Source organism: Nelusetta ayraudi, unplaced genomic scaffold (genome assembly GCF_046127955.1).
Source record: "Nelusetta ayraudi isolate G7.1 ecotype Tasmania unplaced genomic scaffold, CSIRO-AGI_Nayr_v1 ptg000027l, whole genome shotgun sequence".
NCBI lineage: Eukaryota > Metazoa > Chordata > Actinopteri > Tetraodontiformes > Monacanthidae > Nelusetta > Nelusetta ayraudi.
Window position 1 is genome coordinate 1,689,552 of NW_027466077.1, and position 11,609 is coordinate 1,701,160.

Here is an 11,609-nt window from a genome sequence, read left to right on the forward strand (position 1 = left end):
TAGGTAGCTCTGCGGCGGTGATGAGAGCGCCTGGCGAGCCCCGGCGAAATTGCGCATTTAATCCAATTTATATGAAGCGCTCAATTCTTGTGTGAAAAGGGGAGGGGGCTGGGATGGAGGGGGGGGCGTTAGGGAGGAGGACAAAATGAAAGCGTCCTCTCATGAAACGGAGGCCCTTCAGTGGGTCCCTTTGACGACGCCGGCGGCGGCTCTCCAGTCACGATGTGGAGAGCATGAAAATGATTTGTCAACGCGTTCGCGGGGATTTGAATTTGAAAAGATCAAATATTGGCGCGGAGGTGGTGCTTAACTCCGGGCTTCTCTCGCTCCCCCCTACACCCCCGGCCGGTCTCTTGTCTCTCGGGTACAATTACAATTATGACTAAACCGGGAGATTAATCTTATAAAGTCTTCTTCACACCGCACTCGGCTGCCGTCGACTGATTCTTATCTCTTCCTTTAATGCGTCACATTCAGCCGGAACTTATTTTCTATCAGACGCAAAACTCGTGAAGCTGAGTATCATTAAAAAAAAAAAAAAAAAAAAGAATTCTCACACCCGCACACACCGAGGCAAAAAAAAAAGAACAGTAAAAAATTCTGAAAGCTCAAAGTGGCTTTGAAGTACTTGGAGGCAAACAAAAGTGTATGATGTCATTTTCATGCAAATCATTTCAAGGCGCATTCCGTCAGCTTGACAAGAACTAATTTGAGGCGACGGAATATATTTGTATAAGAAAAATCTGCTTGCAGTGAAGCGAGTTTCTATTTGAGGAGCAGCAGCAGCAGTGACGACTGAGCTGACTATTAATCTCCTGCTGGTTCACGTTCGGATCGGATCCAGATCTCACAAGTCAGCCAGGTGAGTCAGGATATGGTAGGGAGTTCTGAATCATACCACCAGGGGGCTGTCAGTATATTTCGTTTTTTTTCGCCTGCAGGGATCGTTAGGAAAGCAGACAACGGCTCAGTTTATTCAGGTGAAGGTCACATTTTTTTTCTTTTCTTTTTTTTTTTTTTTTACTTCTTTTTCAAGTGGTAAAACGAAGTGGTGTAAATAAACACACAGGCAACGGCCAGCGATAACAACCGGGTCAGCTGGGGGGATAAATTACCTGCGCACGTCATCAGTCTTCTGCAATAGATCATTTTTATCCCACTTAATTCCTTCCTGCCCCCACGGTTTTTCACTCGGCCTTTCCATTTTCTCCCGCAAGCTAACAGAGTATTGACGAGTTTGGCCACGTGTTTGCAAACTGGCTCGTCTGGCAGTGGCGGAATAAATGCGGAAATGTTACGGCCGGCCGCTAACGTCGTCGCGGTCGGTCATTCGCCGTCTGGCGCACATATCTGTTGTGTGTCGCCCTGTGCACTAGCACTAGCCAGGTGTGACCTAAAATACTAACAAAATAAATAAATAATCACTGTTGGCTGCGGTCACAGTTGCTGAGAGCCAGTCAGTCCTCATAGTCTTGCAGGCGGTGATGTCCATCCAGGTGAATAAATTTGAGCTGCTTCCACCGAGGTGTCAGGTGTTTTTTTTTTTGTTTTTTTTTGTTTTTTTTTGTTGTTGTTTTTGTTCAAAGCGTGGAGGATAAATCGGATTACGTCTTATCTGCCGAGTTTCCGTCCTCCTGCCCGAGGTCCTCCTGATGCAAAGTAATGAGGAAGGCTTTGCAGAGGAGCGCCGCAGCCCCTTCCGGCACATGGCTGACACGACGCCACGAACGGGTACATGCTGACATCTAGTGGTGACAAGCCGCAACGGCGCCGGAGGTTTTAAATCTCGTCTTTTCGAGACAAACGAGGCAGACGCGTGCATTTGCTTCCTTCGTTTTTATTTCATAATTAACTTTCATGACTAAATCAACCCGATGCGCCACCTGCGCCTTGTTTCTGCGAATTAACCCGGAAGGACGTTTAGCGGGACACGTGGCCTGTTAAAAGAAGCAACACGGCCGCAGATGACAGCAAACATAAATTCAAAGGATCCCAGGAGCGTGACGTCACAACGGCGATAACCGCAACAACGCAAGGCGTAAATGCGCTTGTGTCTGTTGTGTGTGTTTTATCCGTTGTGTGTTGCTGCAGCTAAATTGCCTTGTAAAGGCGAGCGCATCCCGTAATGTCCCAAACGGCAGTGCATATAGGCGCTTTACTGGGCAGCTGGAGCCGATGAAGCTGAGTCGCTCTAAACAAATTACGGAAAGGGACATCTGTTGGAAACGTGAGACGTCTTAAAGGGCTGACAGAGGAGCATCTGCGCTGCCAGGCTCGTGTAGTTTAAAACAGGAAGAGCAACTTCATTTGTAAGTAACTTTGGGGCACAATACTTGTAGGGAAAAAGTTGAAGGAAAACCTTATCTTCAACACATTCTGATACAAACTAATAGGGGTACTAATTTCTCTTCTTCCGCGGCGTTCTCAGCCTCGTTGCCCTGTTTTGCCCTTTTTGTGAATGTAAATATTCGGCCAATAGGTGGAGCCATATACACAGATCTGATCAAAAACACGCAAATTGCCCTCAACCCACAACCCCAAACAAATAAAGAAATAAGACTGTTTACCAGAACCACCTGTCACATCCCGAATTAATATTTAATATTTTATGCATTTTAGGTGGACATGTATTTCAAAAAACACATTTTACATTAAAATTACTAGATTATTTTTTTATGATTATTTCGGGGGGGGGGGGGGGTTACAGTTTTATCTATATTTAATTATGGGATTATCAGTCAAAATTCACTGAACACAATGAGTTTATTTCAGTGCCGTCCTTTGACTATATTTTCCTTATTTTCCCTATTCTTAAATTTTGCATTTCCACATGTGTGTACTTTTTCATGTTTTTCATCTTTACCAATAGCTACCAGCCCATCGAATGCCAGTGTCAAACAGCAGACCTCTCCACTTTGCTGGAGAACAGGGCTCTCGGAGTGTCAGTAAAGGGTTAAAACTACTCCACTGCCTCGAGACTCCGCCTCCTCTCAATGACTCAACAAAACAGGAAGCAGGAAGCCAACAGCGTAGCTGTCACAAGACTCCCAGGTTCATTTGTTTGTTTGCTTCTTATTCTTCTCCTCCTTCATCTTCTTCTTTGCCTTGGTTTTCAGCTAGTATCGGCTCGAGACTAATTGTTATTCTTCTGTCCTGGAGGCTGCTGGGCCTGTCTGATCAAAGCATTTGTGGCTAATAATACAGACTGGGGCCTGTGCTTGCACCACCTCTCACCAACTTTCATTTTCCAGCCAGCCAGACGCACCGGTGCCACAATGGCAGTCCGGCTGTCGCTCTCCGACGTGGACCTGTCCTGCCCCATCTGCTGCGAGATCTTCAAGGAGCCCGTGGTCCTTAAGTGCAGCCACAGCTTTTGTGCCGGCTGCCTGCAGGAGTACTGGAGGCGGGGGGGCAACCGCGAGTGTCCACTGTGCCGGAGCCGCTCGACGGACGACCCGGTGCCCAGCCTCACCCTGAGGAACCTGTGCCAGTCATGTGTGGAGGAGGGCGGGGCCGAGGAGCGGGAGGCGGGCCGCGAGCTGGCCATCCCGCCGGGGGAGATGTGCCCCTTGCACGAGGAGAGGCTCAAGCTCTTCTGCACGGTGGACGACGAGCCCATCTGCGTGGTCTGCCACACTTCCCGCAGGCACAAGGCACACGACTGCTGCCCCGTGGGCGAGGCCGTCGAGGGCGTCAAGGTAAACACTGTCACAGACCGTGATGAGGATGATGATGACGGACGGCAGTGGTTTGGCTTCTGACCTTCTCCTCATGGTCCCACCTCAGGAGAGGATTAAGTCGGCCCTGAGCGTTTTGCAACAGAAGAAAGACGCCTTTGACAAGACCAAGAGAAACTACGAGGAAACTGTAACGTGCATCCAGGTGAAGTTGCAGTCCAAGCTCTCCAAGATTGACCACACTCCCTCGCTGCTCACCCCAGGGGTTCTGTCTGTGTTTCAGGCCCAGGCTCGGTTCGTGGAGCGGAGGACTCGAGAGGAATTCGAGAAGCTGCATGCCTTCCTGCGCGCCGAGGAGGAGAGCCAACTGCAGGCGCTGCAGGCAGAGGAGGAGCAGCGGAGGAGAGCCGCGGAGGAGAAGATCCAGGACATCAGCAGGGACATCCAGTCCTTGTCCGAGACCATCGCGGCCCTGGAGGAGGACCTGGCGCTGGAGGGCATGCCCATCCTGCACGTGAGTTGCGACTTTGGCGTAAATAAACAGATTAAAAACGCACTTCTTTTTTCTAACTGCCCTGTTTTTTTTCTCTCTCAGGTATGCAAGAAGGCTTTGGCAAGGTAGAGATAACACGTTTATATATTTTTAGCCGTTGTGATCTTTTGATCTTGACATACTAAAACAAAAAGCGTAAAATTTCAACCCCTTCCAGAGCAAACTGCCCGATAGAGGAGCCAGTCATGGGTCCCGATGCTCTGATAGACGTGGCCAGATATCTGGGCTCTCTGGGCTTCCACGTTTGGGAGAAGATGCAACAGATGGTCAAGTACAGTAAGTTAAAAAAAACAAAAAAAAACTTTCAGATTTGCCAAAGTTTGGATGACCCTTTTTCTTAACCCACCCATGCAGCCCCGGTGACCCTGGACCCCAACACCGCAGCACCATGGCTGGTCCTCTCGGACGACCTAAGTAGCGTCCATGACGTGGAGGAGAAGCAAAAGCTGCCAGACAATCCAGAACGCTACGACCCAGACGCCGGCGTCCTGGCCCGCGAGAGCTTTGCCTCGGGCAAGCACGCCTGGGAGGTCAGCGTTGGCGAGAACACAGCCTGGGTGGTGGGCGTGGCCAAGGCTTCGGTGCAGCGGAAGGAGAAGGTGCTGTCGGTGCAGAAGAACGGCTACCTGTGCGTCTATTTCTACCACAAGATGTACTTCGCCGGCACGTCACCGCTGACCCGCCTCAACCTGAAGAGGAGCCCGGAGTCAGTGCGCGTGCTGCTGGACTGCGGCAAGGGCCGTGTGTCCTTCTACGACGCCAGCGACAAGAGCCACATTTACACCTTCAAGCATCCCATCACCGAGAGGGTCTACCCCTACTTCTGGGTGGGTGGCAAGGAGTGTCCCCTGACGGTGGCGCCGCAGCAGGTTCACGTCCAGGCCCTGGACTACTTCAGCTGAAGGCCGTAGCACTTTAGCTCTCTTCATTGAGAAGTTCCTCCAAGCAGCAGCAGGGGGAGGGGAGTGAGAGAGCATTGCCAGATTTTCATAAGCTAACACTCCGGGGTTTTGTGCAAATGCTAATCATGTGATCGAAGTGGGTTAATAAATCATTTGTAGCAATCGTGGCAGCTCTGTGTGGTGCATCTGTATTCCAAAGCAGGCTTTGTCGAAACCGCCAGGGAGAGGCGGTGGTTTTTCAGAAGTATCGATATTGAGGTATATCGCAAAAGTGTCATTGAAAAACAGTTTTTCCGAGGGTCGAGTGACCAGTTCACGTTATGTGAAAATGCTGCGTTATGTTTGGACGGTGGAGGAGACGGAATATTTTTTTTTACAAGTAATCAAAGTGAAAAATATAACAACCATTCTTGACAGCAAACAAACATTAACAAACAAACGTAAACAAACCAAAGCAAACATAGCAAAAGTAAGTCTTAAAATTATGACTCATGTGCTTTACACCATTCAATGGAAACACCTGCAAATCGCAATTGCACTTTGTTGAAATTTTAGGAATATTTACATTCAAATATTTAATTTTGCGAAAAACTAATGGAAACGCAGCTACTGAGGGCTGGTTGCGTTTTTAATATAATGAAAGAAGAAAAGAGTGGAATTATTCCTCAAACAGGATGCAGACGCTGATTATTGCCAGAAAACAAGGAACCTTTTAACACTTTAATTGCAGCACTTATTTTATTTTATTTAATTTCTAATTTAGAAAGGCTTTCCAGTATTCAAGATAAATGAGAGTTGAGAACGCTAGCGTTGTTTGTTCTCCGCTTCTCGGTATCCGAGTTCTGATTTAGTTTTAATTGTGTTGATTCACACTGATTTTCCATCATTTTGTTTTTTTATCCAAAGCACTTTGAGATTTCCTGATGAAAAGTGCTTTATAGATCAAAATGTATTATTATTATTATTATTATTATTATTATTATTATTATTATTATTATTATTATTATATTGGTTCAGGAACCTTTTTCGATTTACTGTCACTTTTATTTCACATCTAGATCTATGACATAAAGGTGGCAATAAATCACAGTTGCAGGTTGTAGCTGTGCTGACTTGCGTTCGCTCAGAACGACTGAGCAGCAACGATAACAGTACATTCTTGATACTTTCACCACAAATCAACGCATTCCTTTGACAATGTGCTCAAATTACTATTGAGCTAAACAGAACTGAACTGATTGTGCTGGAGCAGCTTGCGACATTATTGTAAGCTGTTACAAAACGGTGTCATGATATAATTCGTCCACAAGAGGGTACTACAACATCGCTTATGCTCAAAAGTCCATTGAATTTCGATTTAAGATGCGGGTGAACCACAGGGGAATAAAGTATGAAAGGTTATTGTAACTTGTCTGCAAAGAGGAACAGAACATTTCAGTGAATATTTACTCTTTACTGGACTTTTGACTGACCACTTATCATTCTCCTTATTTTATCCCCATATCCTTTCAACCCTTTTGCACACATACCCAGAGAGCAAGATCATCTACCTGCAAAAGTACGTGGACCTTCCACAGAGCTGCCTGAGACACAGTTTGTGTTCACACACAACTGCGGATATATCTGAGCATTTTACTGTCTTTTCTGCTACACTTCTAACACTTTTAACTGAGTTTTTAAAGCGTATGTTATTTATCCTTAATCCCATAAAGCAACACATAAATGACTACACATTTTTCTCTGGCTCACAGTCATATTGTGGCCCCGGCTCCTGTTCTCTCACTAAGCATCTGCGTCTTTAATGTCAGTGATTAAAGTGTTCCTATTCTTACCTATATAATATGTGGTGGGGGCATCAAGGGACGCACCTGTGAGGGTGTTCGAAGACAAAGGAGACGCAGCAGCAGCAGCAACACCTGACGGTCACACAGGCCACGTCCTTTAAACCTGACGAGACACAAAACACATACTCTACATATGCACATGTGCATGGGTCTGTCCCAGAGACCTACAGATAGCGAACACTTGACATTCAATCAAACGTAGCTCCATTATTTAGCAAGGAAGCCTTGATGTGTCTCTAAGCACCTCAACGTACCAGTCAACAGTCCAAAGTAAGTCTGCTGCTCTGCTCCAGATGTTTGCTGGCTGTAATTGTTTCTTCTCCTCTCTATCTCTATCTCTTGTCAGACAGTTTCAGGACTTTTTAAACATTTTAGTTTGTGTTGCTCTGATGACAGCCATACGTATGTCCTATCTGTGTAGACAGGTTCTAAACCTTCAGGACACACACAAAAAAAAAAAGTAAATCTGGAGAAATGTACCTTTGTCAAACTTGATATATCAGATGATCCCATTTGGGTGTACACATGTAGGCTATTTTATTATGGTTTGTTGTCCCTCTATATTCATTTACACAGTAGCCGTACTTTGATTTCATAAGGAAGGTCATTTTACTGAGGGGGCAGAGAATTAAAAAAAAATAATTCCCCCACAGCACTTAAAACATTTGAAGTAATTCTGGACATTTTAACTTGATTTGTACACTCGCAACGTTTTCGATACACAAGTCACGCGAATTGGGCAACCGGTAGTTCTCAAACAAAAACAACGAACAAATCAGTTTGAAACACAATAATAAAAGGCAATAACCTGAATAAACGTAAATCAATCGTAATCGTTTGGAGCTTCTTTTTTTTTTTTTTCCACAAAACTTGCGCGTTTGTACATCGTCACCCCGTTCACCAGTAACACCAGTAACTAGGGGCTATACTGTCTAGTTTTACCAGCATCATGTTATGATTATAAAATAATAAAAACAAACAAGTACCTGGACTGTGTCAAAAGATGGCGGCCGACCAAAAACGTCTAGGCTGAGTAGACAACAGGAAACATCAGTCAGTGTCCAAAAGAAAAGAAAATGTGAACGACACGTTTCGGAGATTTGGAGTACTTCAGTACACTACAGTCTTTCAGTTTACAATACACGTCAGAATACGGGCGCGTTCCAAACAAACAAAGGGCCGGTAAATTCAGATTGTTACCGGAAATGTGACGGAACACGCGACAGCAGTTGCAGAAGAAAGAAAGAAAGAAAAAAAAACTCATCTCCCCGCCTCACCTGGTATCGCGGGACTCATGAGGTTAGCCAATTATAAAAAATAAAAATAAAAAGTGACGAACTCTCGTGCCACAGAAGATTGTGATCTGGGAAAATCATATAATATATAAAATATATATATGTGTGTGTGTGTGTGTGTGTGTGTGTGTGTGTGTGTGTGTGTGGTGAAGTTGTCATTAAATAACTAGTCAGTATTTAAGTTTTTGATGAATATTTTTGCAAGCATGAAATAAAATGATTTTCTAAAGCTTAGTGTATGCAGAAGGCAAGAGAAACTAAGGTTTATCAGGTCAAGCCTATGAAAAGCAATTTGCTAATTTGCCAAGCCATGTGATGACTGACTTAATTTTTTTCCCCCCAAGAGATCTAAGATGGCCACTGTCTCATCCAGCAGCGGCAAAAAACGAAAGCAGGACAGCATTGCTACCTCGGACCCTCCCGCCAAGTCTTCCCGAGTCACCCTGCTGAGCCCATCGCACCTCCTTCAGCTGGAAATACCTGCAGTCACCAACACTAGCCTCCCGGTGTGGGACGCAGCGCGGTCCCAACAGGTAGACACCACCTGGACCATCAACCCCTACTGCATCAACGTGCACCTCACACCTGCCGTGCCCAGTGAGCCGGTGGCGTCGTCATCCTCCGGCAAGGGCAACAGGAGGAGCAAACGAAAATGCAACGTGGCACAAACACCAGCGCCCACTTACAACATCCTGCAGCCCCAGACCATCATGCAGACCCTCGCACAGCAACAAGGCCCACCGCAGAACACCTCCTACGTACTGCTGACTAACCCTCAGAGCAGCACGCCGCTGCTGGCCAGCTCACAGCAGAAGATACTCGTCAACGCCCCCCTGGCTGACTCCATCAATGTCTCACTGCCCGTCATCATTGCCCAGCTGCAGCCCGCCCTGCAGGCCGGTGTCCCCGCCAAAAAGCCCGCTTTCCCTACCATCCAGACCCTGATGGTCACGCCCGTCAAGCCCAAGCCCAACGCCCCACCCAAAGTCCTTTCCTCCTTTTCGTTCCACACTAGGACCTCGGCTGTCCAGATCTGCGACGAGTTCCTCCTCAACGTGTGTCGCACGGGGCAGAACTGCGAGCTGCACCACACACCCTACCCGTTCCACTGGCAGTTGTGGTGCGTGACCAGCCAACAGTGGGTGGACTTCCCACCGCACTCTCAGGTCCTCCTGGAGAGAATGTACAGCAACGTCAACCAAAACAGCATTTGCATCAAAGACGGGTAAGACCGGAGGATTGTGACGTTGCAATTTGATGCTGTTTGCTTTTAATGGTTATCTGTCTGTTATCTATGTGACCACAACTTCTACCGCTTCCTTCAGGTCCCACCGCCTCAGTTTGACATTTGACACAATGCTTATGAGTGACACTTCCAAATATAATGGGGTGAGGCGGCTGACCAACTCCGACTGCCTCAGTCGGAATCCTTACTTTCCCAGCAAATATAAAATCTACTGGCAGAACTACCTGGAATGGCATGAGTACAACCAGGTAATTTTAGTCGTCGTATTCGTCTGCTGCTCCGCCGCCCAATGTCCGACCTCACTCGCGGAGGATTTCCTGAAGCCGCGCCTGCGGCTCCTCAATCACTCTTTGATCACACCAGCTGGCTCATCTCACTGCAGGAAGTGTCCATGCTTCTGAAGCAGAAGATGACTGATGGGCACTACGAGTGCTCCTTCACGGTGGGATCTCAGAAGTACCGGGTGAACTTTACCACCATGACCCAAACCAACATCACCACCGGTTCGCAGAGAGAAGTCCGCCTCAGGCCGGCCTACAGATCGCCCGAATCCATGCGACCTTACCTGCAGTTAGTACTTGCAATAGTTTCAATCTTATTTTGTTTTGAGGTGGAAAAACATCTAGGGTCTTTAGACAGTGTCAGCAACAAATTATCAAATAGAAATCTTATATGTGTTATTTTATATCTTATATTCAAAAGGATGTTCCTTCTTTTCTCAATTTTGGCACTTTTATAACAACTAACATCCAACAAAGAATGCATATATTAAGCTTTCATTTCCTTTGTGCGCACACACAGGACAGGAATCCAGAGCGAGTCTTTTGAGCCCATCGGTGACCCACCAGCCGCCAACTTCAGCGTGGACCCACTGAAGGAGTTCAGCTTCTGGTACCCTCCAGTGTGGTCTCCAGTGTTTGGACAAGACTACACCCTGGTGGACGTTCCGCCAGGCACGTTAGCGTTCAAGACGGTGCAGAGCTTCTTCAATGAGAGCCTGCCAGAGACCGCGGTGGACATCATCAGCATCCAGCAGGTGCAGAACCTCCTGCTGTGGGACAAGTACCAGAGGTGGGTCTGGTCAGCTGCTGGTGCAAAAATTGAGGCCCAACAATGTATCCGGAATTTTTGCAGGATTGCTGCTACGTCAAACGTGCGTTGTGATTGCAGGCAGAAGGTGTACATGCAGAAGAGGTACACCAAATCCAAGGAGCCGCTGGAGAGACACCTCTTCCACGGCACCACCAAGAAGGCAGCGGAGGACATCTGCCACAACAACTTTGACCCCCGCGTAGCCGGCGTCAATGGCACGTCGTTCGGCCGCGGCTCCTACTTTGCCACGAAGGCCTCCATCTCCAGCGTCTACTCGGTGCTGTCGTCCGGCGACGAGGTGCGCCACATGTTCATGGCCAAGGTGCTGGTGGGCCAGGTGTGTCTGGGGCGGGCCAACTACCGGCGGCCGCCACCGCTCAGCAGCCGCTCCCGGCAGTACCTGCTGTACGACACCTGCGTGGACAGGATGGACAAGCCCACTATGTTTGTGGTATTCGACAGCTGCCAGTGTTACCCGTACTATCTCATCAGGTACAAGAGCTTGCCAGAGGAAATAGAAATATGACAGGACAGTGGAGGGGCTGAATGTTCGACCATCGGCGGTTTTGAATGTCGGAAGCGGCGCCACAGACATGTATATATGTGCAGCTGCTCAGGGAGGTAAAAACGCTGTTGATAAAGTGTTTACACTCGTACGACTGTTCAAAAGAAAATATTTATTTTGGTTATTCACACAATTGAGTCCTCTCTTTCTTCAACTAGCAGTGTTCTGAACCGAGTGGACATGTTTTTTCTTTTTTTTGCTTTGTTTACAAAAATAAACCGTCGACCAAGTACATTGATCTCTGTGCGTCTGGTGCAACAACTCGCTGGTATTTTTCGACGCCAAAGTCCATCGCTGTAAAACATCCTGTTTGGGCAGGCAGCAGCGCCAGTGTGGTGAGTCCTGTCACCTCATAATGGGAAGGTCCAGGGTTCGAACCCACCTGGGGATCTTAAAAGAATGTGTAGCTTCTTCATTTGAGTGTTGGTACTTTTT

The 11,609-nt window shown here is 47.3% G+C and overlaps 2 protein-coding genes across 3 annotated transcripts; both read left to right on the forward strand.

Moving 5' to 3' along the window:
• Window positions 1-2,919: 2,919 nt before the first annotated feature.
• LOC142890772 (E3 ubiquitin-protein ligase TRIM35-like) lies at window positions 2,920-5,299 on the forward strand. Of its 2 annotated transcripts, XM_076030025.1 has the most exons (7): window positions 2,920-3,051; window positions 3,252-3,698; window positions 3,787-3,882; window positions 3,961-4,191; window positions 4,273-4,295; window positions 4,388-4,506; window positions 4,585-5,299. In XM_076030025.1, the coding sequence occupies exons 2-7, from the start codon at window positions 3,276-3,278 to the stop codon at window positions 5,130-5,132; spliced, it is 1,440 nt and encodes a 479-aa protein (XP_075886140.1). In that variant the 5' UTR covers window positions 2,920-3,051; window positions 3,252-3,275; the 3' UTR covers window positions 5,133-5,299. The 2 variants fall into 2 exon arrangements, with proteins under 2 accessions (XP_075886140.1, XP_075886139.1); XM_076030024.1 differs by having other exon boundaries at window positions 2,993-3,698.
• Window positions 5,300-8,624: 3,325 nt separating this feature from the next.
• On the forward strand, window positions 8,625-11,404 carry LOC142890775 (protein mono-ADP-ribosyltransferase TIPARP-like). Its single transcript, XM_076030036.1, has 5 exons — window positions 8,625-9,496; window positions 9,597-9,765; window positions 9,900-10,087; window positions 10,319-10,588; window positions 10,688-11,404. The coding sequence occupies exons 1-5, from the start codon at window positions 8,625-8,627 to the stop codon at window positions 11,133-11,135; spliced, it is 1,947 nt and encodes a 648-aa protein (XP_075886151.1). The 3' UTR covers window positions 11,136-11,404.
• Window positions 11,405-11,609: the final 205 nt, after the last annotated feature.

What these genes read in the sequence shown, in the direction of transcription:
- LOC142890772 (XM_076030025.1), top strand. Translation starts at nt 3,276, where the DNA reads ATGGCAGTCCGGCTGTCGCTCTCCGACGTGGACCTGTCCTGCCCCATC. An exon ending in AAACTGTAACGTGCATCCAG is followed by an intron (nt 3,883 to 3,960) that starts GTGAAGTTGCAG and finishes TCTGTGTTTCAG; the next exon opens with GCCCAGGCTCGGTTCGTGGA. An exon ending in TGCAAGAAGGCTTTGGCAAG is followed by an intron (nt 4,296 to 4,387) that starts GTAGAGATAACA and finishes AACCCCTTCCAG; the next exon opens with AGCAAACTGCCCGATAGAGG.
- LOC142890775 (XM_076030036.1), top strand. Translation starts at nt 8,625, where the DNA reads ATGGCCACTGTCTCATCCAGCAGCGGCAAAAAACGAAAGCAGGACAGC. An exon ending in TCCATGCGACCTTACCTGCA is followed by an intron (nt 10,088 to 10,318) that starts GTTAGTACTTGC and finishes GCGCACACACAG; the next exon opens with GACAGGAATCCAGAGCGAGT. An exon ending in CTGTGGGACAAGTACCAGAG is followed by an intron (nt 10,589 to 10,687) that starts GTGGGTCTGGTC and finishes TTGTGATTGCAG; the next exon opens with GCAGAAGGTGTACATGCAGA.